Consider the following 25844-nt stretch of genomic DNA (forward strand, 5'->3'; position numbering starts at 1 on the left):
CACCATCGCAATGCCAACTTTCATCCTCTTAGAAAACGTGTCTTCAATACCTGTCGGCTATAAAAGGGTTCAAAGACAAAAAATAAAATAAAATTACACAATTACAATTACACAATATCCCTTGTGCTTAAGAATTCATGTCTTTCCAAAGAAGAGCCATACTGATGCTTTGGATGATGGTGATTGGCTTTGGGTAACACTTATTAGTTGTTAAAGTTTTTTCAGAATGAGATATGCACCCCCATGTTACAAATCCATTTCTTGCTTTAAACAAAGACCATGTTCATAAATAACTGAGCATGTCTTCAATTGCAGAATTCAAACAAAATTTTCAATTTAAATGGTAAATGGCCTGTATTTGTATTAGAGATGGCACGATACCACTTTTTTATGTCCGATACCGATACCGATATCATAAATTTGGATATCTGCCGATACCGATATTAATCCGATATAGTGTGTTTTTTAATCAATAAAACTGTTTTTTTTTTAATATCTTGCTGCATTTTGTATAAGTTCATACTCAAGTTTAAATAAACAACAACACTAAAGCTATTCTGTTATACCTGTGTGTAAAAAATACACTGCACCCAAAATATTTCATAGTTCAGCAATACTGATCAATCTAATAAACTTAAACCTACTCCATCCTTACTATTCTGGTATTTTAAAGAGTACTTAGCAGAAATATTAAGCAACCTAACTAATAGGGTTGCAAACTCCCAGCAAAAAAAAAAAATAGGGAACCACCCCCCACCCTCCACCTCATGATGCTTAATCGACATAATCAACTTTAATTTGATGCAGTGTGAAAAAAATGCACAGAAATAAATTATTTTTCAAGAATAATTAAATATATTCAACATCTTTCTTCTACAGAATTGCAGACTGCACAGATGGTACTTTCCCAAAGGAAAAAGTACTATAGCTTACTAGGGTATATTAGACTTAACAGTTACTATATACAGTAATGGACTTCTATACATTTTACATCAGATTAAAACTTTGGGTGTAAGATTCAGATAATTATTTATTGAAAGCTAGACATTTTAAATGAGAATAAGAAAGAAAAGTATGTCTTTGTGCCCCCTTTTCCCTGTTAATGCCCTATCGGCCCCCCTGGCTAAACTTTGCTAGATCCGCCCCTGCACAGTTACCAGCCGTCAGCTGCGTAGAAAAGGATCCTGGTGTAGAAAGTAATATTAAATACATTCTAACAACAGCTTATCAAGGTTAAACGTGCTGCTGTTGTTCAGCCGCTGGTTTCCTCTTTCTGGTGCAAAGTGGGCCAAAAACAAAGAAGAGAGACGGACTCGCGACAGAAAAGCCGATCAGCTGATCATTAAGCAGTTTCACGATTGAAGTAGCAGCAAGAGAGGGAGAGAGAAGAGGCTCCATATATCGGTTGTTAAGCTTAACGTAGGTACGCTTTACCAACATTCAGAGATGAACTTACACACTTGCTTTACTTCTCTCTGGGATAACTTCCTCAGAGATGAAATGCTGGATTGCTAGCGAGGCTACAAATAAACACAGCCGCTCTATCACGTGAGCACACTGCTTCGACGTGCTACGGTTACAAGCCGAGTTACGTCGTGTCACAAGTTTTGTGAGGTGCTTTTTTGATATTTAATGGATCGGATTACATTTTTTATTTCTCGCCGATATCCGATCCAGTAATTTAGGTCAGTATCGGACCGATACCGATACGTAATATCTGATCGGTCCATCTCTAATTTGTATAGCGCTTTACTAGTCCCCTAAGGACTCCAAAGCACTTACACATTCAGTCATTCACACACACGGGTGGATGACTGAATCGTGGCTCAAGAGTTGACAGTTCGTCTTATAATCGGAAGGTTGCCGGTTCGAGCCCCGGCTCCGACAGTTTCAGTCGTTGTGTCCTTGGGCAAGACACTTCACCCGTTGCCTACTGGTAGTGGTCAGAGGGCCCGGTGGTGCCAGTGTCCGGCAGCCTCGCCTCTGTCAGTGCGCCCCAGGGCGGCTGTGGCTACAATGTAGCTTGCCATCATCAGTGTGTGTGAATTTAAATCTACTTATGCTAAATATTGGCTGTTCTCTAAACCAAATCTGGCTGAGAATACATGAAATGTGCAAACTGCAGCTACACTACAGGATCAGATTATGGCTCCATAGACAATGCTTCTTTAATCAGTTTATTGATTAAAGTTTATTTTTTCCCCCTATATTAACAGCACGAAAAAAGAGCATATAGACATGGCTGAACAGGTTGCATAATTGGCACTGAATATCAACATCCACCTTTACCCAGCTGCCCAATGACTCTGGGCCAGTAACCTTTAATTGCTTACCCAGTCTACACAGTCTCTTTTCCAGGGTCCAGGACATTTCACGAAAGTATCGCCCCCCACAGCTGTAGCAGCCACTGCAGCCCCTTAAATATCCTAATATCTCTGCCATTACAATATACAATGTGAGAAATCAAACGTAAAGCTGAAGTGAACAGTACAGCAGCGAAATGTCAAAGACCCTGGTGAAGACATGAATAAACACACGACACTAATAATATCAATGCTAGCTTGCCAGTTAGTTTCTCTGAAACCCAGACCAAATCCAGTGTCAAAGATCTTGTAATAATACATTTGGTGAGGAAAAAGTACACATGTTATCATGTGGCATCCATTGTTTCATAGATGCCAAATGTTTAATTTAAAATCCACTGTGGTGCTGTCATTATTAAATTTACTAAAAGAAACAATGCTAACCTTCACAGTCTTGAAAGTGTGTGAGGGATCTTCCTTTAGAAAATGAGGTCCTCTGTCCTCTTCCTTTGTGTAGGGCTCTGGTCAAAGAAGTCAAAAAGAAAACAAAAACACTTTTTAAACAGTGTTTATGAAGCATGTAGACAGCTCCAAATTCACAGCTTTTTGATACATAATTCCATCAATATATGATTATCATTGAAAATTTTGAATCAGGCTTATCAGGACATTCAAGTAGAATATGATATCCAACCTACCACCAATATACACAGATTCTGTAAAAGTTACCACACTAAATGTCCGGTTGTGAAATATGATGACAGACTTTACTTATCAGCTTTCTTTCAATGAGTTCATCAGTTGAACTGGATAACCTAAAACTTAAACAAAGGAGAACATTTCGCAGTTGAACACTTACATCATCATCGAAGCATTTTATGGGCCTAGTCAGCCCTCCTATGCCGCTCTTGATTTTGTACAGCTCCACGAAACTCTCCATAATGGTCAAGCACAGCAAAAAGGAACCCTTTCAGGTCAACAGATGTAAGACGGGCAAATTCTGCTTCAACCTGAGCAATAGAAGAAGAGGGGTGGGGAGTACAGGCAGAATTAAAAAAAGATTCTTTGAGACCCAAATTTAAGCAAACGGTCATCTGAGGCCCATTAGAGAAAACACAAACACACAAAAGCAAACAAACAAAAAGATGCACTTTACCTGCCGTTCAGCAAACAAGGAAGTTCAGAGAACAATAAGCTCTGTCTTGAAATCTTTTAAAGTAGAATGATTGTGAAAATGACTTATGTGATGTAAAACTTTAGTAAACGTGCGATTAAAAGAACACTGAGTAAAAGGACAAGTAACAATTTCCTTTTTCCTCAGATGTTTACCTTGATGAGCAATACTGTTTTAGTCCAGCTGCCTCATTAAAGTTATACAACAGGCAACAGCCAGCAAGTCCATTACATACTCCCTTTTTAGATCTGAAATACTGTGCAGATTCTGTGTATATGTAGTGGACAGCAATTTACCCAAAAGAGCGCAAAGTTTGCAAGTCCACCTCATTTAAATGACAAAGTCAGATGTGATCATCTAGACCTGTGAAAATAAATTAATGACAAACTTGCAGTTATGGATGTTATTACAACCACAAGAACCTAAACAGTCTGCTCCATTGCTTTTGTTAATGAATCATTTGTTGGTAACACGTCTGAATATTTAGTTTATGCCACCTGCATGCGATCATCAATAGTGCCATATTACTTCTTAAGAAGTACCCTGACACTACAATCTTTATATCATTTGTTCTACAGAGCTATTAAGTTACAATATAATCTGAGGTGTTTCCAGTATGACAAAATGCACAAATTGTGACTTACCATTTGACTCCACTGACAAAAATAAATCCCCAGCATCAAGTTTGGCTTCACAGACCTAAAATAAGTAAAATAAAAATATATGTTATAATTATATTGTTTTCGCCATTTATTCATGTTTGCTAATTTTCTGACATATAAACAATGTTAGTTTTGTTACAATACAGAGAATGCAGTTTAATTAAAAGGTAAATTATGCAAAACAAAAAAACTTCTGCAGTATACCATGCCAAAAATCAGTGTCTCTGATGCCAATTATTTTATCACTACAGCTCTTTTAGTATGGAAACTCACACAATCTAGTCATACTGATCACAAGAGTTCAAAAATAAGTTAAAATGGTGAGCTGTTGTTAAGCATAAAGCATTTCAGGGTAACAAATAACTGCACAATATAATTAAAGCAAAAAATAAACACACTGGAGGACTATCTGATAAAAACTAATATAATGCTGGTTTGTAGACCATATTTTGTCTCTGTCCTCAGTGCACTCTTGCAGCTTAGCATGCAGCAGTTAATAACAACTTAAGTGATTACATAGAGGTAAACAGATGACAACAAGCATCGGAGTCCTGCCAAAAAGGTCTTTTTGAACCCAGCCAGTTATTGGAAATATTGCCAAAATGAACTTCCACCAAAATACAACAGCCTGTGAACTTGAAAGAAATTTACAAGTACAGAGACAATATGAAATAAGCTTTACTAATTAGCTGAGTTAGCTTGCTAATATCGCAACAGTGGTTGAGTGCACAACCTTAAAGCTAGCGGCACAATACTTGTGATTTGGTCAGCGCTACATTAAACCCATAAAAAAGGCCATATGTCAGTTTATTAGGTCAAGTTTGGTCATGACACACAAGCTGGACCTTGTCGGCTAAAGTTACATTAGCTAAAGCAAACATTTCGCTAAAAGAGAAAAACACACATCATGCCATAAATTCAAAACATGTTCCAACTTTTGTAGCTCTCTTTCCTTATAGTTATAACCAATGTTACTCACCTTGAAAGCATATTCCAAAGAAGACGATTAGAAAACATCCAAGTAAAGTGAGCATGTCCTTAACCGCCAATTCCCCATGATGCACCTCGATAGCAGTCACGTGGGACAGTTTTGAATCCTGCTGTGCTCAACTTCCCCACATTGTCAAGTTCACATAAGTTGCTGATTTAGCTGGACATGAGTTTTCAAGTTAGCTTTTTTTGGTGTAATTGGGACGTTTTTAACTTGTAATTCTATGTTATAACAACAACTTCAGTCATCTATCGTCAAACTGATATAGAATAATATGTTGAAATAACAAACAGCTAGAATTACATTTTACAGTGTATAACCAGCAAAGGCACACACAAGAACCAGGAATGTTGTTAGTTCACAAAGGGACTTTTACCAAAGGACCAGCCTGTTTAGTTAGTTAGCTTTGTTGATAACACGCTGACGGTGATCTTTCCTATTGTAAGTCAAACCGTGTAGTCAGGTGAGCACAGTAGTCCACTCCAGCTTTGTCCATCGGAGACAGCGAGCCAAGGTAAAGCCACACCTTGCAGCTGATGTCTGTGAATGTGTTATTCATGTGTTCATTACTTGCAGACTGGACTGCTGCAGTTCTCTGTACTTTGGTTTGGACCAGGCCTCTCTTCATCGTCTCCAGTTGGTCCAAATGCAGCTGCTGACGGGCACTAAGGAGCCTGTAACCCCAGCGTTGGCCTCTCTACCCAGGCTCCCTGTTCCTGTCTAATTTAAAATCGTACTTTTTGTTTTTAAATCAGTTAACAGCGAGCCCCTTCTCACCTGTCTGAGTTGTGTATTTATGCTCCAGAAACAACCATAAGCTAATGTTAACGAATCCACAGACTAAAGTGTGGTGGAGACCAATGTTCCCTCTAATGTTTCATGTGTCTGAGCGAACACACAAACTCCCTGAGCGACCCCTTGGACCACTGTGAGCAACAGCAGACGTGTGCACTGTGGTCACGCCAGCATCCAATCCATCCAAGTTACATGTTTATTAAAGTAATCAAATTACAGCATTTACACTTATGTTAGACTACTTTTAATTAACTGCTTTAGCCCACTTACAATGAAAATGTAAATAAATCTTGTTCATGACCTGTGTAGTATGTTAACACTATTGGAAGTAAAAATAACTTGAACTCCAATTTTGAAAACACAACTTTCTTTTCTTCTTTTTCTTTCTTTTATAAAGCTCTGACTTGTATTATGAGTCTGAGTCTGTGGTCTGGGAGAGAGTCCTGTAACTCTGTCTGCAAAATACAGTATATAATGACCAATGTTGGGCAATTAGTTACTTCTTCAAAAAAGTTACTGAGTTTTGCAAACAAAGTTTTTTGCAGCTGTTTACCTAAAAATGCAGCCAAGGCGTTTTCTAAACAAACATTTCAAACTATTTACAGAACAATCAGCTGTTCTGCATCAAATCTGATGCCACACAAATTATTTGTGCCACTCCAAAAAATAATTTCTGTCCACTATGAGATAAAGGAGACCAACAGCCTGATACCTGCAGGCCTGACAACAGGAGATGTATCACTCCTGTAACACCTGTAACATTCAGCAGTCGCCTCATTGTTCTGACACACACAACAAAACTATTGACTACACTACACACTAACTACACACTAACTACACACTAATTACACAAGATTTGTGCTAAACGTCGCAAATCTCTCACATCTCAAAACACCGCCGTCACTCCTAAAACTTCCCCCTTCCTAAACAACTAAATGCCATGTTGCCATATCATTTTTTGATTGGTCGACATGGTACATTTTTCGACCAATGGAAAAGGGCGGGGTGTTTTGGTGTTGTTTTTGCTCACAGGTGGAGAGCGCTTTTGAGCGTTTTCCTTATAAAACGCCGTTTTTACCGTTTCTTCCCGCAGTAAATATAAACAACGATAGTATTCAGGAAGAAAACCAAACATTGCAGATATTTTATCACAACTCTGGTTTTACGTGGCCTATCAACACAATTTAAAAACTGGTATAAAGTCCACACTTTTCCCGTCAGTTGTTCCGTCTGTGCTGCTCACATCTCCAATGGTTGTACACGTTGTCATTAACGTGGCTTCACTCCACATCAGCCACGCCGCTTTGCTAGCTAAAACACCGGTGTCGGCACATAAGGACGCTGTCATAGCCTGTCAACGACGTTGATTAGCTGCGTAAATACGAATGTGAATCGCATCACTGGCTGGACTATGGGATAAGGTGGCATCGTTCTAATCCCATACGGGAGCAGCCAGTCACTTACTAACACTGCAAAACAGAATTGTTAACGTATTAATTTTAATTTCAGGTTAGATTTTCTGTGCGCAGAGAGCGTGCCAGCAGCCTTCTCTGTGGGAGGTCCACACTCTGCAACAGTCTGCCTGTTAATATCAGATCTGCACAAACACTCGAACGTTTGAAATCATCACTAACGACACATTTTTATGGTCTGGCTTTCAGCACGTGTTGACATAAACATTTCGGTTTTAACAGCCTTAGTTGTTGTTGTTTTTATTGACTTATGTTTCTATATTTTACTGCATCATTGTTGTGCATTTCTTTTATTATAGTGGCATTTTACATTGACAAGCACGTTGTGCAGCATGGCCTGTTGTGCTATACACTTGACCTTGAAGGTGTGAGTGGCAGCACTGGTCCATCTGTACTGCAGGTGGTCCAGCTGGGAGTGCAGACAGCTTCTGCTGTGCTCGTCCAACACTCAGAGGAGTCTAATAACACAGAGCTGGCAGACTACAACTATAATAAGATTCTGGACCCTTCTAGGGTCTACACTGAAAGTTCAAAGTGGTCTTCAGAGAATGGTATGAGTCCTCCTGTGCATCTCCACCGTTTCTGTCCCTGCCCTTTGTTTTCCCCGTCTCTCCGTCTCTGGTGACCTACTTTACAGAAACAGGATCCTCCTGGGAGCTCAGATTCTCCTGGACACACCTGAATCAATCAAGCACCTGCATCATCTGACAATCAGCTGTCTGCCATTTAAGCTGTGCCAGTGCCATCTTCTATGCTGTTGCATGCTGGGACAGCAGGTTAAGAGTTGTGCATGAACTGATGCACAAGACCAGAAGCGTAGTGGGGACAGAGCTGGACTCCCCTAGGGTGGTGTCTGAGAGGCGGATGTTGTCCAAGATAAAGACAATGCTGGACAATACCTCCCACCCACTCCATGACGTGCTGGCCAGTCACAGGAGCACACTCAGTGGGGGACTGAGATTACCCATGATGCACCACTGAACGACACAGGAAATCATGCCTGCCCGTGGATATCTCTGCACAACTCCTCCATTGAATGCACTGTAAACGCTGATAATGACGCCCTCTAATACCTGCACATCCTCTGCAGAGGAAATAAAGTACAGTTTGATAAGAGGGGCACCTCAACGCCAGCATACATACTTAGCACTGTAATATACTGGGATGTTTACTGTTCTTACTGTGACAGCATGATTTCCTCTGGGATTAATAAAGAGTGGAGCTTCTGCAGCAGCACAGGCTGCTTGGAGGATCTTTTAATAGAACTTACAGGTGGCGTCAACACCTGAAATACAAACGTGGATACGAACAGACAACATCATGAAGCACTGGGAAGCCCTGAACTCACTGAAGCACAAACCAGGGGATGAGCAAAGATGTGCTAAAATATGAGTAGCCAAAGCAGGCAGAAGTACCTACGCTTATATCCACCTGCTGACAAACACTTTGACGACCTTTGAGCCAACTGTAGTCTGCAAAAAAAGCTTTTTGTTGTTTGTGAAAGAATCATTTGAAAGACAGGATGTTTCTAATCTTAGACATACTGCAAAAATGTAACAAAGCAGTCCTATATAGTGCTTTAATATGCACGCTGAACTACTCTGAGGTTCCTTACAGTGTTACAGGCTAGTGCTGGTCATTGCACACTGTCACTAACACAGTACAGTGCTTAGAAACACTGTGCCAAGGCCTGGTTTGTCTAGATGAGCGGGGCACGTGATCAGTGATGTGATGGTGCATCACTGCATCTGTACCTGATTCAATGGTTTAAGGAAGTGAATCATGGGTCATATCTTTGGTGAACCAGTCTGTGACATACTGGGAGTCATGGAAGCAGCGGACGTTCTGCCTGTTCCTAAATCAAAAACACTAATGTGTTATTGTTTCAGCAGTGCATGAGCAACTCTAGCCCTAGGTCCCAAACATACATATAAGTTATAATAATCATGCGCCTGTACATAAGCACAGGGAGGCCTCACAGCACAGGCACACTCCCAACCTATTAAAAGAGTGTGTGATTCATTATTATATATTTTTATTCATTATGTTTACAAATGGCCAGAAGTCAGAAGCAGAGAGCGCTGCACATGTTTATTCATCAAACAGACACAAGCAGCAGCTCAGCATCAGGGAGAAATGCTGTCACACGTTACAGAGAAGCTGTCAGTGTAGCTCTGAGTGCAGAGCTGATGAAGGAGTTTGTTTCAAGCTTAGATTCAACCTGCTCTTCAGATTCTGTCCATCAGATGGCGCCAAACAGGACTGTGCTGAGTAATCAACCTTTTTACATGAAAGCCTGATTTGACCATCACTGCTGGAGGCCAGAGTGAGCATCTGACAGGTACCATGTTTCTAAGATTCGCAGGGCCGAGTCCAAAAACCTCAGTTTGATCTGAATTTAGAAGCAGAAAGTTAGAGTCCATCCAGGTCTGCCTGACTGGTGTGTTATCTGACCTCACAGGTATATAAAGCTGGGTATCATCTGCACAGGAATGAAACCGTACGCTACGCCTTCAAACGTGCAGCGTGCTGCTCAGCACTGTTCCAGCTTGACTCCACCACCCACCAAGGCCAGTGTGTGTGGACTTCATGTTCTCACTGTGTTTGTGTGGGTTATTACCAGGTACTGCACCTTCCTTCCACAGTCAGGTGGAGTTAGTGGGGTTAGGTTGCAAATGTCTTCTGTCTCTGTGTGTTAACCCTGCGTCATATTTGCAATCAGTCCATGGGCCTCTCGCCCTGTGGTAGCTCAGAGGCTTCACCCTCCATGACCCAGATAAGAAGAAGAGGAAGAGGATGAATGAATGGATGTCTCTGAGTGAGCTGATGCTGCCACAGGGAACAAGAACTGGTCCCAGCAGTGCACCTCAGTGTGTGACCAGGACTCCCATTGTCAGGAATAATAATAGGATATTATGGTGGACAGTATGGAACGCTGCACTGAGGTCTAGCAGGACAAGCACAGAGATGAGTCCACTGTCAGAGGCCATAAGAAGATCATTTGTAACCTTCACTAAAGCTGTTTCTGTGCTGTGATGAGCTCTGAAACCTGACTGAAACTCTTCAAATAAGCAGATGATCTGTTAGCTGTTTGACAGCTACTCTTCCCACACTGTTTGATATGAAAGGATGTTTTAATGAAATAAGTTAATAAGATATGTGGTTCCAGTGTTTCACTAACATGAGCTCACCCCAATGATACGAATGAATGAGACAGAACATGTTTCAGTCACGGCTTTTTCTCCTTTTGCACAAACACAAATTCCAGCATCAACAACACAAACAGTCTAATCAGTGCGCTCTAATGACACTGCTGCTGCACAATGAAACGGGGGAAAAATCAGAGTCAAACAGAAATAATGTTACTAGTGTTACATGGAGACATTTAAAGTACAGTGTACTATAATAGTACTGCAATCAAACAGGAAGTAAACACAGTGTGTCCTGAAAAGCTCCTGGAGTCAGTGTGTAACCAGCCTGTAGTGACACAAGCCTTCACAATCTGAAGACACGTTAAAAACATACAAGTGTTTCAAACACAGCAGACTGTAGTGTGACTGTTAGAGTCAAGCAGCATGCCAACAGGAGATGGAGTGCTGAAGCTCCAGAGCCAGAACAAATGTTGTGACCTCTGGGCCACGACTGCTCTTTGAGGGCCCTGCTGGGAGCTCCCACCTGTGAATGTGAGCTGAGGGTTTGACACGTTAAAGGAACAGAGCTGAAGGGGGGCTGCTAAAGACCAGTGTGTCACTGGGGGGATTTCTCTACATCAGTGTGGGACATCAAGCTTTTCTTTAAGGGTGCATGGCTGTGCTGGGGGACCCTAACTACATGATTAGGGTCCCGGGGCTCCGCCTTCCTCCATGGTGGCGGGTGGGGCAGGAACCTTGTGGAACGGAGTCTCCTTGTAAATGAACCAGCAGTTACCTGCCCACAGGATCAGGTTCAAAAAGCCAAAAATCTGCAGAAACACATGAAAACACAAGTGATGACATTAAAATGTAAAACATGACAAAAAGCAGACAGAAAAATAATTCTGCCACATTTCAAAAGAGCCGTGAGCTAAACTGTTACCTTAAATCAAAGATGACTGAGTGCTGCGCTGGCCTCAGTACATCTCAGTAACTACGTCTTCAACGAATCCATTCACACAATATTTAAAGAAAACGTGTCATTGTTTGGACTCACAGTTAACTTCTGCTGCATCCTAGTCCTATACAGAGGTCCAACTGTACTTTAAATACTTTTAAACATAACAGATGAAATACGTCTTTACTTGAGTAAGTGAAAAAGTGCAGGCTCAAAGTAAAAAAGTCCAAAGTAGCTTGTTTGAGGACGTTTCTATCAGCAAAGCCAGCTGAACCTTTATATTAATATAGTAAAGTGAGATCAGTGCATGGGAATAGAACCTGTTTCAGTTTTACTGATAGTGAACGGACTGAAGTGTCACGTAGAACAAAGGAAAACAGGGAGTCTGCTTCCTGTAGCCCACATGTAGAAGCTGACTTTACATTTAAACCTCAACAGTAATATGAGGGGGGGGGCTGTGATCAGCTGATCCTGCTGCTCTGAGGTTTACTGATCTTTGTCAATGTACACAACTTTATTTAAACAAAGACGCAAACACATGTTTCAGGAGTTATCCTGCTTGGCTGAGCTGACAGCACAGCAGCTGATATGAAGCTGGATCATGAGCATCATGTCTGCATACTCTGTGCTGCCCTGTATGTAACCCAGCTACAGCCAGCACAGCTTTACTGTGGGAAGCTTTATATCCTACAAACTATTTCAATAACAGAACGGCTGCAGCATGTTTCTCATATACAGATGTGACCTTTAGCAGCTGCATGGTTTCCTGTTCTCAGTTATCTCATTCACCTCCGAGTGTTTAGCAGACGCACCGCAGGCATCAAACGTCGCTTCGTTCTGAGTTAGTTCAGTCACAAGCTGCCATGCTTTCCCACCCGCTGATGACATCAGCCTTTTACAGCTGGGGCCAAACAAACAAACAAACAAACATGAGGACTTCTCCGGTGTAGGACTGAGCAGTCCTCACCTTTAGATACAACCTCTCTTCTTCCTGTTCTGTCCCATCTGTCTGAGCTTTTCCATCTCTGAGTGAACTTCACACAGTTTGTGCGTTTGCTGTTAATTGTTGAACATATTAAAGTTATATTTGATATGACCAGCCACGTAAAAACAAGTTGCTGCCTTTCTACGCTATCACGTTCTGCAGGGCTGGCTCGATGAAGCGCCACGAACACAACTTATGATTCCTCTCGTTGTACACGATCACACCACTGGGACTGCCTGTGTGTTACTGTTTAGGCTCACTGGGAAACTGGTGAACACTCCCTGTTCTACAAGCTCTTCCAGCTGATATCAAACTGAACGAGGTAGTGAGGACTGTGTGCACAGCTGTTCACACAGTCACTATGAATGAAAGTCAGAGGTCCCTGGAGATCCTGAGGCATCAGTCCCTCACGACAGGTTCATGACACCTGAACAACAAAACTCTCAGGTGAGCTCAAAGGAGCACTGAGCCCTAAACTGGGCAATGAGGATGTCATTATTAACATAACAGCAGCAGCATGCTGTGGTCTTCTTTAAACAGCTGGAGGACCCGTGGTGTCAGAGAGAATGAGCTCTGAGCCTCAGGCTCTTCCAAGTCTGGATACACAGAGACAGCACAGTACTGGGATCCATTCAGGTGTGTCTGGATATCAGCCTGAAACACCATCTCACCGTGGCACAGTCGCTTTCTCCTCACACAGGTTTAAGCAAGTACTGAAGGGTACAAACAGCTGTGTAACCTCAGTTACTCCAGTAACTCTGTCATCTTAAAAACATCCGGGATGGTTTGGGCCACGGCTCTGTAGTGCTCAGCTTGTGTTTAATGTGGAGCCACAGTGTGAGTCCAGACACACTGACACAGTGAATGCAGCACGAGTTTCTCTAGTGTCCAAAACAGCAGCACCTTTTACTGGAAGTGCCATAAGAGGCTGTACCTGGTGGGAGGAGTCTGTTCCAGAAGCTTCAACGTGAAGACCAGCTGCCTTTTTTTAAACAGAAAAATCTACAGTAAAGTTAAAGGATTTCTTATATAGCACGTTTCTACTCTAGCTGAACAACCATTCATCTGTTCACACCAGCACGTTTCTCACATTAACACTGCAGCCACGAGGAAGCATCGCAGAGCAACAGGAGGTTAAGATATTAGGCTCGCAGGCCGGAGGAGCCGAGGATAACTCGCTCTATCCGGAGCTACAGCCGCCCCAACACGACAGCGCATGGATGCAGGTGACCGGCAGCCTGCTGAAGAACAAAGACTGACTGCCTACTGCAGTGGTGAGTCTGCTGAGGGTCACACACTGACAGAAACACCAACACAAGACCTGACAAAGTCTACGTCATCCAGACGCAGTACGGTCCTGTCCTCCTGAGGCACGCTGCCCCTCCCCCATCTCTTTGTTTTCTCATATTTGTCACACATTCAGAGTTCAGTTTATTTAACACATTTTAACATCAAACCCGAGAACTGAAGGTCAGTCAGGCTGTAAAACTGCTAAAACTTTGAATGTGTCCCCGAGTGCAGTCGCAGAAACCATGAAGCACCACGATGAAACTGTCTGACATGAGGACGCCCCAGGAAAGGAAGACCAGCAGTTCCCTCTGCTGCTGAGGATACATTCATCCCAGTCACCAGCCTCAGAAATCACAAGTTAACAGCAGCTCAGATCAGAGCCCAGATAGATGCCACACAGAGCTCCAGTAGCAGACACATCTCTACATGTTCAGAGGAGACTGTGTGAATCAGGCCTTTATGGTCAAACAGCTGCTGAGAAACACGACTAAGGAAAAGCAACAAGAAGAGATTTGCTTGGTTGATGGACATTAGACCAGAGGACACCTGTGTTTGGTCTGATGAGTCCACAGCTGAGATCTTTGGTTCCACCTGCCGTGTCTTTGTGCAGAAAAGGTGCACGATGGTCTCTACATGCATGGTTCCCACTAGGGCTGTTCGATATAACGACATATATCAGATGACGATATAAAAACATCTATCGTTTCATTTTACGCTAACGTTTGTTTCGTGGTGTCGTAAAATAAACTGTTTACAGCAATATTTGTTCATGGTTTTGATGGTCACTGTAGCGGCTATATTCATTTCTTAAAGTTCTCTTTTTTGCTTATATTTAATATAACCACACTACGGACGGACAAGCGCCTGTTTTTATGCGTTGTCCTTAGCAACAACGATGGTAAAACCATCGCGTGTCCGCTGTTTTATTTTCTACATAAACCTTTCACAATAAAGCTCAAGATCCTGTTGAGACTTTTCAAAATAAACTGAATCACGTGAAAGAGTACGCAGAGTGTTTACGGATGAGAAGCAACAAAGAGCCGTCAGGTGCTAAAAAATAACCCTTAGACTCAAACCTTAGAACAGGCTTTTCCCCGCAGCACGCCGTGTAATAAATACAAAGAAAAGCTGTTACAACTTATGACTAAAAATGTATCGTTTCATGCATCAGTTAAAACACTCGACTCCAGGTACACGACGCCCAGCTGGAAACACTTCACGCAAGTTGAGCTGCCCGAGATTCACAGAATTTACAGAAAATGTTACATTTTTGTGATTTATATCGTTGTCAGGACGATAGATGTCTTATATCAGGATATGAGATTTTGGTCATATCGCACAGCCCTAGTTCCCACTGTGGAGCATGGAGGAGGTGGTGTGATGGTGTCGCTGGTGACACTGTTGGGGATTTATTCCAAACTGAAGGCAGACTGACTCAGCGTGGCTACCACAGCATCCTGCAGCCACATGCCAGGACAGCACAATGACCCCAAACACACCTCCAGGCTGTGTGAGGGCTGTTTGACCAAGAAGGAGAGTGATGGAGGCCTGGCCTCCACCCACTGAGATGGTTTGGGATGAGATGGATCCAGCAGGTGCTCAGCATCTCTGGGAACTCCTTCCAGACTGTTGGAAAACCATGTCAGGTGACGACCTCATGAAGCTCATGGAGAGAGAGCCAAGAGTGAGCAAAGCAGGAATCAAAGCAGAGGGCGGCTGTTACGAAGAATCTAACATAGAAAACGTGTTTTGATGCCTTCAGTGAGAATCTACAATGTAAACAGTCATTAAAATAAAGGAAAACCTTTGACTGGTAGGGTATCATTTAAAGAGAAATTAAGACAAATATTACATGTACATACTAGAAATTACAATTACTGCCTGTTTACTTATTGAAAAAGAGAAAAAAAAAACAACAAATAGTGAATGTTATTTTAAGAATATGTTTTACAGTTAACTACACTACTGCAACAAACTGTGGCTGGCTCTGTTTTAACTCCAGATGGCAGTATTTGTCCTCAAACAACAGTGTTCTCAGACAAAGATTACACCGCTCTGCAAATACAGCTGCATGGCATATTTTAGTAAACCTGACCACATGCAATTTTTTCCTGGTTTCAGTAAAAGTCTATAAGAGATCAGTCAAAAAGCTTGGTTTTTGGCTGCAGACCTGTGCTATCAGTACAGTTATAACATAAAGACAATATTATAGACGTTAGGTATGCTGAGAATAAAGCTAGCTTTGGTGGCAGCCTTCTTCACAGGGATCGTAGCTCTGTGTGTCTGGACATCCATCCTGGTTTAACTTCCAAGGAATCTGCACCTCTCCCCAGGATGGCACTGGGAATCTTTCCCTTGTTAGCCCAATGTGTAGACAGTTACACTGTCGTATGACCGAAAGCATTTTACATTCATAGCCTTGTCTGAAAAACTACAGGACAGAATACAGCAGATCAAAACAAGGTCTCATACTGACATACGAGTGACTGTACTCATCCCGTCTCTAACACAAGCCTGCTTTATATTTCTGTCATCCACCTGCATCCAGTCAGTCAGATCTCCCTGACAATGAGCATCCAGTGAAGGCAGAGTCAGTGTGAAGCACAACAGATCCCAACAGGCCACACACAGCACACTTTCACCAGTGAGACTCCTCATTCTGTCAGTGTGAAGATGAAACTGTAAGGAAAACGTTCATTTCTATAGTGCAAACTCAGAAACGTTTCATGACTTTGTGGAGTATGAATAAGGGACGGCTTCATCAGTAAACAAGCTGTAAAACGTATGAAAACAGCTAAAAGTCCAAAGTTTCTGCTCGTTTGTGGTTCAGCCCGTTCAGACACTGATTGTGCTGATTGGCTGCACAGTGTGCCCATCAAAACAAAGTCCTGCCCCTGCCTGCATGGATTCTCAGCAGGGCTAAAGAGTCGGCTCCCACATGCTGACGGGCCATTAATAACTGACATAGGGAATTATACCTTTGTACAAGTTTGACAGGCCTGCTACAGGTCAGTGCAATGAGCTGGTGACAGCAGTGGTTCCAACACTTAACTATATAACTGGCAAAAATATTTGCTTGTCTGCTTTCACATGCATCTTTAATCCATAGGTTGAATATGATATCGGCCCACCATCTGCAGCTCTTCTGGGAAGGCTGTGCACGAGGTTTACAAACGTGTTTATGGGAAACTTTGACAATTCTTCCAGAAGTGAACTTGTGAGGTCAGACAACACAGTCTCTGCTCAAACTCATCCCAAAGGTCATCAGGACTGAGGTCAGGCTCTTTCACATTAAGCTCGCTCATCTTTATAGACCTTGCTTTGTGCACTAGTGTGCGGTCAGGTTGGAACAGGATGATGCCATAACCCAACCTTTTCCCACAGTGTTGGGAACATGGAATTGTCCAAAATGTCTGGGTATGCTGAAGCATAAAGCATTATTCTTTCTCACGTCTACCAAACCCAGGCTCATCCGTTGGACTGCCAGATGGACCAATGTGATGTGTGGCTCCAGAGAACACGTCTCCACTGCTCTAAAGTCTGGTGGTGACATGCTTTACACCACTGCATCCAACACTTTGCATTGCATTTGGTTATGTAAGACTTGGGTGCAGCTGCTCAGCCATGACAGCCAAATCCATGAAGCTCTCTATACACTGATCTGGAGCTAGTCTGCAGGCCACATGAAGCTCGGTGGCATCTGCTGACCCTGCACTGTGATTTTACCTGACCTACCACTTTGTGGCTAAGCTGATTGGTTCCCAATCACGTCCACTTTATTATAATACCACTAACAGCTGACGGTAGCAGGGAATTTTCACAGCTGGATTTGTTGCACAGGTGGCATCGTATCACACACCAAGCTCCTGAGAGCGAGCATCTCTTCCCCTGTTTGAAGAATCAGACTGCATGCTGCAAGAATCAGGCCATGTTTTAATACAACATGGCCGAAGGTGTAACACCTTCGTTCAGTGATCTGGAAAGAGATGGTTGAATACTTTTGGCATGTACAAAGATACTGGGTCAACTACACAGTACACCTACAGGAACTCTGTGGCCATGGCAAAAGTTCAAGTACTACATTTATTTACATTTTGAGGATGTTTCTACCAGCTGTGTTTGTGCAAAGCTAACTAAACATTGTGCTATGTTAATATAATCAAATTACTTTATTTCAGTCTAAATTTGATTTTAATTAATGCACTCAATGTGAACCAGTTACAGCAGGTAAACAAGTACGAGCCCATTCGACCCACACAAAGACACACCCTCACTATACGCCGCCTCTGTGCGGCGTCCTGCCCCACCAGCTGATCTAACTCATCAGCAGGTGGTCATCAGCTGATAGCTCAGCCCATCTCTGCACTCCAGTGTCCAGAACGTAAATCTGATGATGCCGTTATAAATCTGGGGTGTCCTGGAGCCGTGTGCACTTAAGGACCGCCTTATGGTCAAACATGGTGTTTGTTATGGACAAACTGCAGTTTGCACATTAGTCCAGTAACAGAACACCGCTCTGGTTCAGGTCAGGCTGGCCGTTCCTCCCAGTCACACCCCAAAGGTCTAACTGTCGTTGCCCACATGAGTGTTGAAGTCTACCAGTAGGACGACAGAGTCCCTGGGTGGAGCACCTTCAAGCACCCCACCCTGGGACTCTAAGAAAGCTGGGTACTCTGAGATGTCGTCCGACGCATTTTTGTTATCATCGAATTAGATATTTTATGTGGGGGTGCATCCCTGATCTTAACGCTAAACCTAAAAATCATAGTTTCTATTTTTATTCTATTTTTTGAAGCAACCAAAATCTAAACATCTGATCTCCCAGTTTGTCAAAGACTGTGCTGGTTAATGCAGCCCTCTCACAGGGGCCTGAGCCAGTGCTGAGCCTCTCCAGGTATAGGCTCATTCAGTTTAAGGCTCTGCATAGACTCCATCACTCTAAGACAAAACTCAATGAGACCTTTGGTAAAGTCTATGTGATAAATGTGGTATTATATGCATCTTTGAGTGGTTTTTCAAACAGTTTGTTAGGAACATCCAACTAAACTGTAACCTGGCCTGTTTGTTCAGGACTGTGTCATGCACAGTCCACGTGCACAGTCCACGTGCACAGTCCACGGTCACTTTTGGTTTCATTCCCTCGTCTTTGTATAACATCTGTCTACCCAGAGTTTCTTGCTTCATTGTGTTTTCTGTCTGTTCATTCTTCCTGTGTATAAACGTTAAATGAATTATAAAAAGCATCAGTGACTGGACCTGCTCCACTAGGCTGTAACAAACCATCTAAAGGTCTGAATGGGCTTCAGCCTCCTACTCAGAGCGCCTTACAAAATCCAAACTGGAAAAACTTTGTTGTTCCACAGATCTATGGTACTGTAAGAGTCACAATCTAAAGCTGGTCTTTGTTCAGTAGTATTTTTTTCTAAAACTAACATCGTGTTCAATAACACAAACAAGCATCAGTCCCCTTACAAAGACCAGTCTTCAAATGAATACAGCACCCGCATATTTGTAGAAAAATACGAGCTATGTTGAGAGTTACATTTGTGACTGTTGAGAATGAGTTCATGAGCTGTGGGAACTCTGTAGTGGACAGGACTTACAGTTATTCAGTACACCATGCATCCTACTGCACCAGCAACCATTTATTTAACAAACAGCTTGTTGCACATATGTTTCAGACATATTTTTGCTTCATATTCTTACAAGAACATGCTGATTTCATCTGCTTTCTACATGTTTGCCGTAAACGTAGCCCTATCACTGATATTATCAATGTAAGCCTTTGTAAGCAACACTTACACAGTTTAGCCAAACTTACCACAGAGGCGTTGAGCCTGCCCATGGAAGGAAACTCTCCTGCTGTACAGCTGGTGCACAACTGCACGAGGCGGTTGGGGTCAGTGGCATATTTAACGTCGGTCAGGCCTTTGCCCCAGGCCGAGGAGGACACGAGCCAGAGGAAGGCAAAGGCAGCGGTCAGCAGCAGGTCCTATCAAACACAAGTGTGCATGTATAGTTTTCAATGACATTGAACTGAATGAAAGTTTGGTTTCTGCCCTGATCTGTGATGTGGAGTTACATTTGCAGATTATAGGATGTGACCATTTTTACTTAAGCAGCATAAAGGAGACAAAGCTTTCTCCGATGCTTACACCCATAAGCCACAAGATTAAACCCACTCTAAGACGAAGCCAGTAACACTGGTCGTCTTGTTACTATGCAGTGTTTGCTGCAAACTTTCCGTCTTGTATCTATATGTATGTTGTAGCACCCACATACTCACTGCTCTACAAAATGTGTACTCACTATGACGGGACCGCGGCTGGTCTGCAGGTAGACGGTCCAGTAGCCCAGGTAGACTATGAGTGTGGCGGTGCAATAAAGGAAGGCAAACACACCAACACACACAAAGAACTGTGCTGAAGAGGAGAAGTCGCCCTGCAGATAGGTCTCAGTGCACAAAGAGCCGTTACACAGTGGTGGACAATACGGTTTCATTGCCAACCTGAGGAAATTGGAGAGGAAGAAGGCACATTCACCCGCTGCTCCGAACACATCTGGTTTTATTATTTGACTTCAGAGAACACAGCTCCTCACCTGAGTTACTCTTCTATCCAAGGAATGCAAGAGGAAAGAAAGGATTCATCAAAAGAGACTCAGAGTAAGCCTTCAGCAACATTACACAGTTTACAGGGACTGGAATTTGGAAACTGACACTTTCTTACAAGGACTTTGTCATCTGTCCAACATCTGTAAGTGTGGTCCCTCTTGTTCTTTTTAAATAAGGAAACAAATGGAAACGCTCCTGATGTGATATGCTACATTGTGCCAATAGTCCTCCACTGTGTCTGCTTGGGATGAACAGGCTAAGAAATGAAAGCTCTTTATTGAAATGAATAATAGATTAAACAGCATAGAGAATGCAGCATGTTTAGGTGGAAGCTAGCGAGCTAACTTCCTGCTAACTTCTAACTCTGTTAAATGTAATAAATCCTGTTTTCATGAAAGCCTGGATGTTAAACTTAATTGTTACACCTGGTAAAGCAGCAACACTGATCATTTTATTAAAGATGAAAGAATTTAGACAGTTTGTAACTCTCAGTGATGCTGCAGTGTTCGTTTGACTTTGAGACCTGAAGAGGGCGGAGTTTAGGACCCAGATTACTCTGCGAGGCTCCTGACTACGGTAGCCGTAATGCTCCGACAATCCATCAGGCGGTGCGGCTTCGTAGCTTAGCAAAGTCGTACTTAAACATTTATTGACAGGTTTTTGAGCGCCGTGTACGACATGAAATCGGTTTGAGGTCAGTAAGCACAACCAGAATTCATACATAAGAAGCACTGTCAATTTTTGAGACACTTAAAGGATTTTATAGTGCGGAAAATACGATATACAGCTGTCCCTCGTTTATTGTGGGAGTTACGTTCTAAAAATAACCCGCGATAGGTGAAATCCACGAAGTAGCCTGCTTTATTTTTTACAATGATTATAGATGTTTTAAGGCTGTAAAACCCCTCACTACACACTTTATATACTTTTCTCAGACAGGCACGAACATTTTCACACTTTTCTCTCTTGTTTAAACTCTCAAAGTTCAAACCTTCGTAGAAAAATAAGTCCAGTGTTATAGAATGAAACCAAAGGCACCCGCAGGAGTCTTTGACGGTTCAAAATGTTTCATCGACATTATTGTTTGCTGGGGAGAAAACGTACAAACATACAGTACAGCACTTCAGAGTCACACTGCTAGCATCAAAGATTTACGTCTGATAAGCTGAACGCATCCTGTGCTGTACAGGAGACACGGCACGAGACTGATTGACAAGGGTCTACAGCCAATCAGGACACAGAACACAATAAGCTGTAAACCCCCCCCAAAAAAACAGCATGCAAAAAAAAAAGAAAAAAAAAAAAAAAAAAAAAAGCGAAACAGCGAAAGGTGAACCACGTTATAGCGAGGGACCGCTGTACAGAAGAAAAGAATATATCGTGATATATATCGTTATGGCACATGCTTCAAATTCTACCACGGTTTGGACTTTAGGCCATATCGCTACTATGAACCTATAAACCTATAAAAATACAGTTAAAAGCTGAAAACTTATGCGCCCTGTCACATTTTCCAAAGCAGTCCACAGTGCCTCACTGAAGTCTTTGCTGGCCTGACTCTGACCTGCGGGCCTCATGTTTCACATCCCTGGTTATGATCATCTGAAAATTCAGTTAAAAACACAGGAAAATAATCGTTTCATTCCCTGCTGAATGGGCAGCCTGGGAGGTAACAGAGGTGGAGTCATTGCCAGACCCTGCACCCACTCTGACAGGCTCCAGCTGATGTAAATGACAGAGTGGTCCACCTCCCTTACCTGCTGGGACAAAATGGCCCCCAGGCTCTGTTCAAGGTGTCCGTCTGCAGAATGAATGGGAGGGAAGCAGGGCTTCCCCACAGAGGCCCTTCTTTGCCGGCACAAACGCTGCCTGGCACTGCTCCGTCCACTAGACCAGATCTGGGCTACCCAGGGCTCGCAAAATCACTAGCCCGACGTCTAGCAATTTTTCCAGTCGGGCTACCAAAATCCATTTCCGCCCTGCCCGTCGGGCTATCATAGGAAGGGAAGATTTGTCAATGCATTTGCATTCTTTCGCAAATGTAGCTGAGTAATTATGTCATCAGCATCGATGAGCCACTGTCAATATGTGACACATTGAAATCGCGTTTGAATTTGCGCTTGTTTTTTGCTTTCACTTTCACTTTGCGATCGCGCGAACTGTGTATAGAGAGCAGCAGCACTGATTGGTAAGTCACAGATTAATTGCGCACCAGTTCCTCTGGCATCGTCTTATCAATCGTTAGCTTACTATCAAACATGACAAGTGAAATCTCCTGCAGCAAGCTTAAACATGCGATAGAGGTTGATTGCGCAGAGAATTGCTGATCGTTATGTAAGTACGTGTGTAAAAGCAGATGGATTTACGCAGGTATTTTAGTTCTGCAGAGCCAAACAAGACAGGTCAGGATGAAGAAGGGGCAGCCAAAGAAAAGCCTACCACAAAACGGAAAAGTTATGACAAATCAGACTATGAGGAAAAAGGAAAGCACAGCTTTTTTGGTTTCATGGACAAAAGAATTTATGTGGCTGGAATATGACGAGCTAAATAACATAATGTTCTGCCGGGTGTGTTGTGAGTTTCCCTCGATTTCTGAGTCGACAAGCGCCTTTGTTACTGGGACCAGTCATTTTAAGAAAGACCCCATCAGAACCCATGAGAAATGCAAGAAATGCATTATTGCTCAGTCTGCAGTATCTTTCCCAGAACAAATACCAATTGCAAAATACATACTAAAAATAAACCAAGCATAACAAGAAGTCCTGAAAAAGCTGTTTAGAACAGCGTGCTATGTTGCAAAGAGTGAACTACCATTGGCAAAATTTAGCAGTCTTTGCAAACTTCAAAAAGCAAATGTCCTAGATCTTGGTTCCACTTACCTCTTACCCGTGATTTCAGTGGAAATTTCAAATTCAGGATTCATGTTCTACACAGTTCTTACAAGTTCATAGAAATTTCTGTTCAATTAGAACCCGGTATTTGAGTTGATGATTGTAATTTGTTGTTGTAATTTGTGTTTTAAATATTTTTAGACTGATGTTTTGTTTCCTTTACAATATTATACTTTAATGTATAATATTGTAAAGGAAACAAAACATCAATCAAAAAATTGTCCTCTTTTTTTTTTTTTTTTAATTCGGGCTACTTAAATTTATTTTGGGCTACCAAAAACTGACGAGTGCCTGCCCGAAGGGCTACCAGGGATTTTGAAATTTTGCGAGCCCTGCCACTCTTTTGGTCAGGTCTGCAAAGTTCAGCACAAACTGGTGGTAGTAACCAGCGAGCCCGAAAGAACCGTGTCACCTCTTTTTCGGCCTTGGCATGCTGGCAGGATATGATGGCTGCTGTTTTATCCATCTGCAGGTGCTCCTGCGTGGCCACGTGGCACTGCACAGTGGCTGGGGCTCTGAAAAAGCCAAACACATGTGACGAACCAAGCTGCACGGAGTGGAGAAGGACGCTTTTCCCTTAGATTCTGGAGACACGGCAATCTGCCAGCAGCCATGGATAAACCCAGTGTGCTGAAAAACAGTGCAGTGCCCAACCTGGGGCATAGGACACTGATCCTTCATGTACCCTGCAGTAGTCAACACTTTCTTCACTACAAGGACTATGTAGTGAAGAAAGGTGATGTGCGACTCGTCTATTACTTCCATCTTCAGCATTTCAGCTATTTCTTTCTGCACCATCTTTCTTTTGTGTTCAGGTAACTGACAGGGTCATGAACGCACTGTCACGCCAGGGTGCGTAACAAAAGGGTGCTCTATGAGGTACGGCCACGCAGAGGGGAGAACACAGCTGTGTGACATGGAGGGAGGGAGGGGAGCCCCGACTCTCACAGTCCTTCACCAGGCTCCCCAGAAACGCAGTTTCAGCCTCTCTCCATCCTTTAAGGAGGTTGATGTGATACACCTGTGTGGCTCCTCCCCTGTCTGACTGTACCACTCCACAGTCAACATCACCCACTCGGACAGGTCATGAACACATCCCCACACACTGCCCCAGCAGGTTAGGAAACCCTGGCCAATCTGTTCCCAGTATTAAGGATGTGTCAGGCGGGAGCTAACCACAGCCTTTACTCTATGCATTTCGCCCTTGTTCTTTATTTGTAGCAGCATTATGGGATATTTGTCATGACCTCCACCCAGTCTGCAGTGGTGAAGTGCCTCGGAGCCACCTCCTCAGAGCTGGAACCAGCCGGCTCCCAGCCCATCATTGTGGCTGCATCAGCACCTCCCCTGGCTGACAGGTAATGTTCTGCCAGGTAGAGCTGGGCGATATGACCCAAAATTCATATCTCGATATTTTTTAGCTGGATGGCGATATACGATATATATCTCGATATTTTTTTTAAGCCATAAGGTAAGAACAAAAAGAGTTCTTAGTCAAAGCTGTGTCCCAGATGTCACACAGCCACTTTTATTAACATACAGCGTAGATGTACATGAAGAAATTACTCAAAAATAAATTATCAGCATTTATTAAATAATAATGCTCCATAAATAAAAGAAACACAATGTTGTTTTTGTGCATAACAAAAAGCTCACAACTGTGCAGTCAAAATGTAAACTAAAAGACGCTGAGCATAATAACAAAGAGACAGATTTCACAGCTGCTCTGCTCCCAGGTTCTACTGCGTGACTGACAGCCTGGAGTTTGAAATCCTCTTTGTAACCATGTCTCTGAACAGGTGCCATTTATGGTTCTTATACACACACAATACGGTAATATTACGTTGAAGCACAGTACGTATCACTCCGCGAGGCTCCTCGGTAGCCGTATTACTCCGACAATCCATCAAGTGGTGCGGCTCCGTAGCTTACCAAAGTCGTACTAAAACATTTTTTGACAGATTGCTGAGCGCCCTGTACCACATAAAAACGGTTCGCGGTCAGTAAGCACAACCAGAATTCATACATAAGGTGCACTGTCGTTTTTTGACAAAATCGCGCTCGTTAGAGCGGTTAGCTCGCTAACACGTTGACGCCATCCAGCCCCACGCACGGGGCGATCCGCGGTAACTCGTTAACGGAGATTTGCCGTGTCCATCTTGTCGTTGCCTGCAGGTGAAGCTATGGGGGAGGAGGGGGAGTTGTGTTCAGTGAAGGAGAGGCGAGGCCGAGTAACGCAGCGTAGAGACAAAAATGGACGAAAGAGAGGCAAACTTGCGGCTCCACAAGTATAATTATAACGTAACATAGACTATATCGATATAAACGATATTGTCACATCTCATATCTCGTATGAAAATATATCGATATTTTTAAAAAACTCGATATATCGCCCAGCTCTACTGCCAGGGTCACAGCAGTGATCTGTGGCAGTGGACCCACCAGTGGTATGTGCAGAAAGCCCCGTGACAAATAGAGTCACAAACAATATTGCCATGGAAACGCTAGCAATTGTCCACCGGTGCAAGGCCTAAGCGGTCCACTCCCGCCCGGTGGACATCTAGCTGGGTAAGCTGAGC

General features: G+C 42.9%; 1 protein-coding gene and 1 long non-coding RNA gene across 2 annotated transcripts in view; both read right to left on the bottom strand.

The window, feature by feature from the left end:
* Positions 1-30: 30 nt before the first annotated feature.
* LOC134628193 (uncharacterized) lies at positions 31-3499 on the bottom strand. The gene is made up of 3 exons (XR_010093960.1): positions 3163-3499; positions 2748-2824; positions 31-57 (listed from the first exon to the last, which is right to left on the bottom strand). It is a non-coding gene; the product is annotated as an uncharacterized LOC134628193 (long non-coding RNA).
* Positions 3500-9469: 5970 nt separating this feature from the next.
* sypl2a (synaptophysin-like 2a) overlaps positions 9470-25844 on the bottom strand; it is a 39841-nt gene continuing 23466 nt past the window's right edge. Inside the window, exons 4-6 of the mRNA XM_063474965.1 lie at positions 20071-20269; positions 19583-19753; positions 9470-11358 (exon numbers count right to left, since the gene is read on the bottom strand). Coding sequence (XP_063331035.1) covers positions 11233-11358; positions 19583-19753; positions 20071-20269 — 496 coding nt within the window. The 3' untranslated portion in view covers positions 9470-11232. The remainder of the gene's footprint in view (positions 11359-19582; positions 19754-20070; positions 20270-25844) is intronic.

The sequence above is a fragment of the Pelmatolapia mariae genome, linkage group LG5, assembly GCF_036321145.2.
Source record: "Pelmatolapia mariae isolate MD_Pm_ZW linkage group LG5, Pm_UMD_F_2, whole genome shotgun sequence".
Lineage (NCBI taxonomy): Eukaryota > Metazoa > Chordata > Actinopteri > Cichliformes > Cichlidae > Pelmatolapia > Pelmatolapia mariae.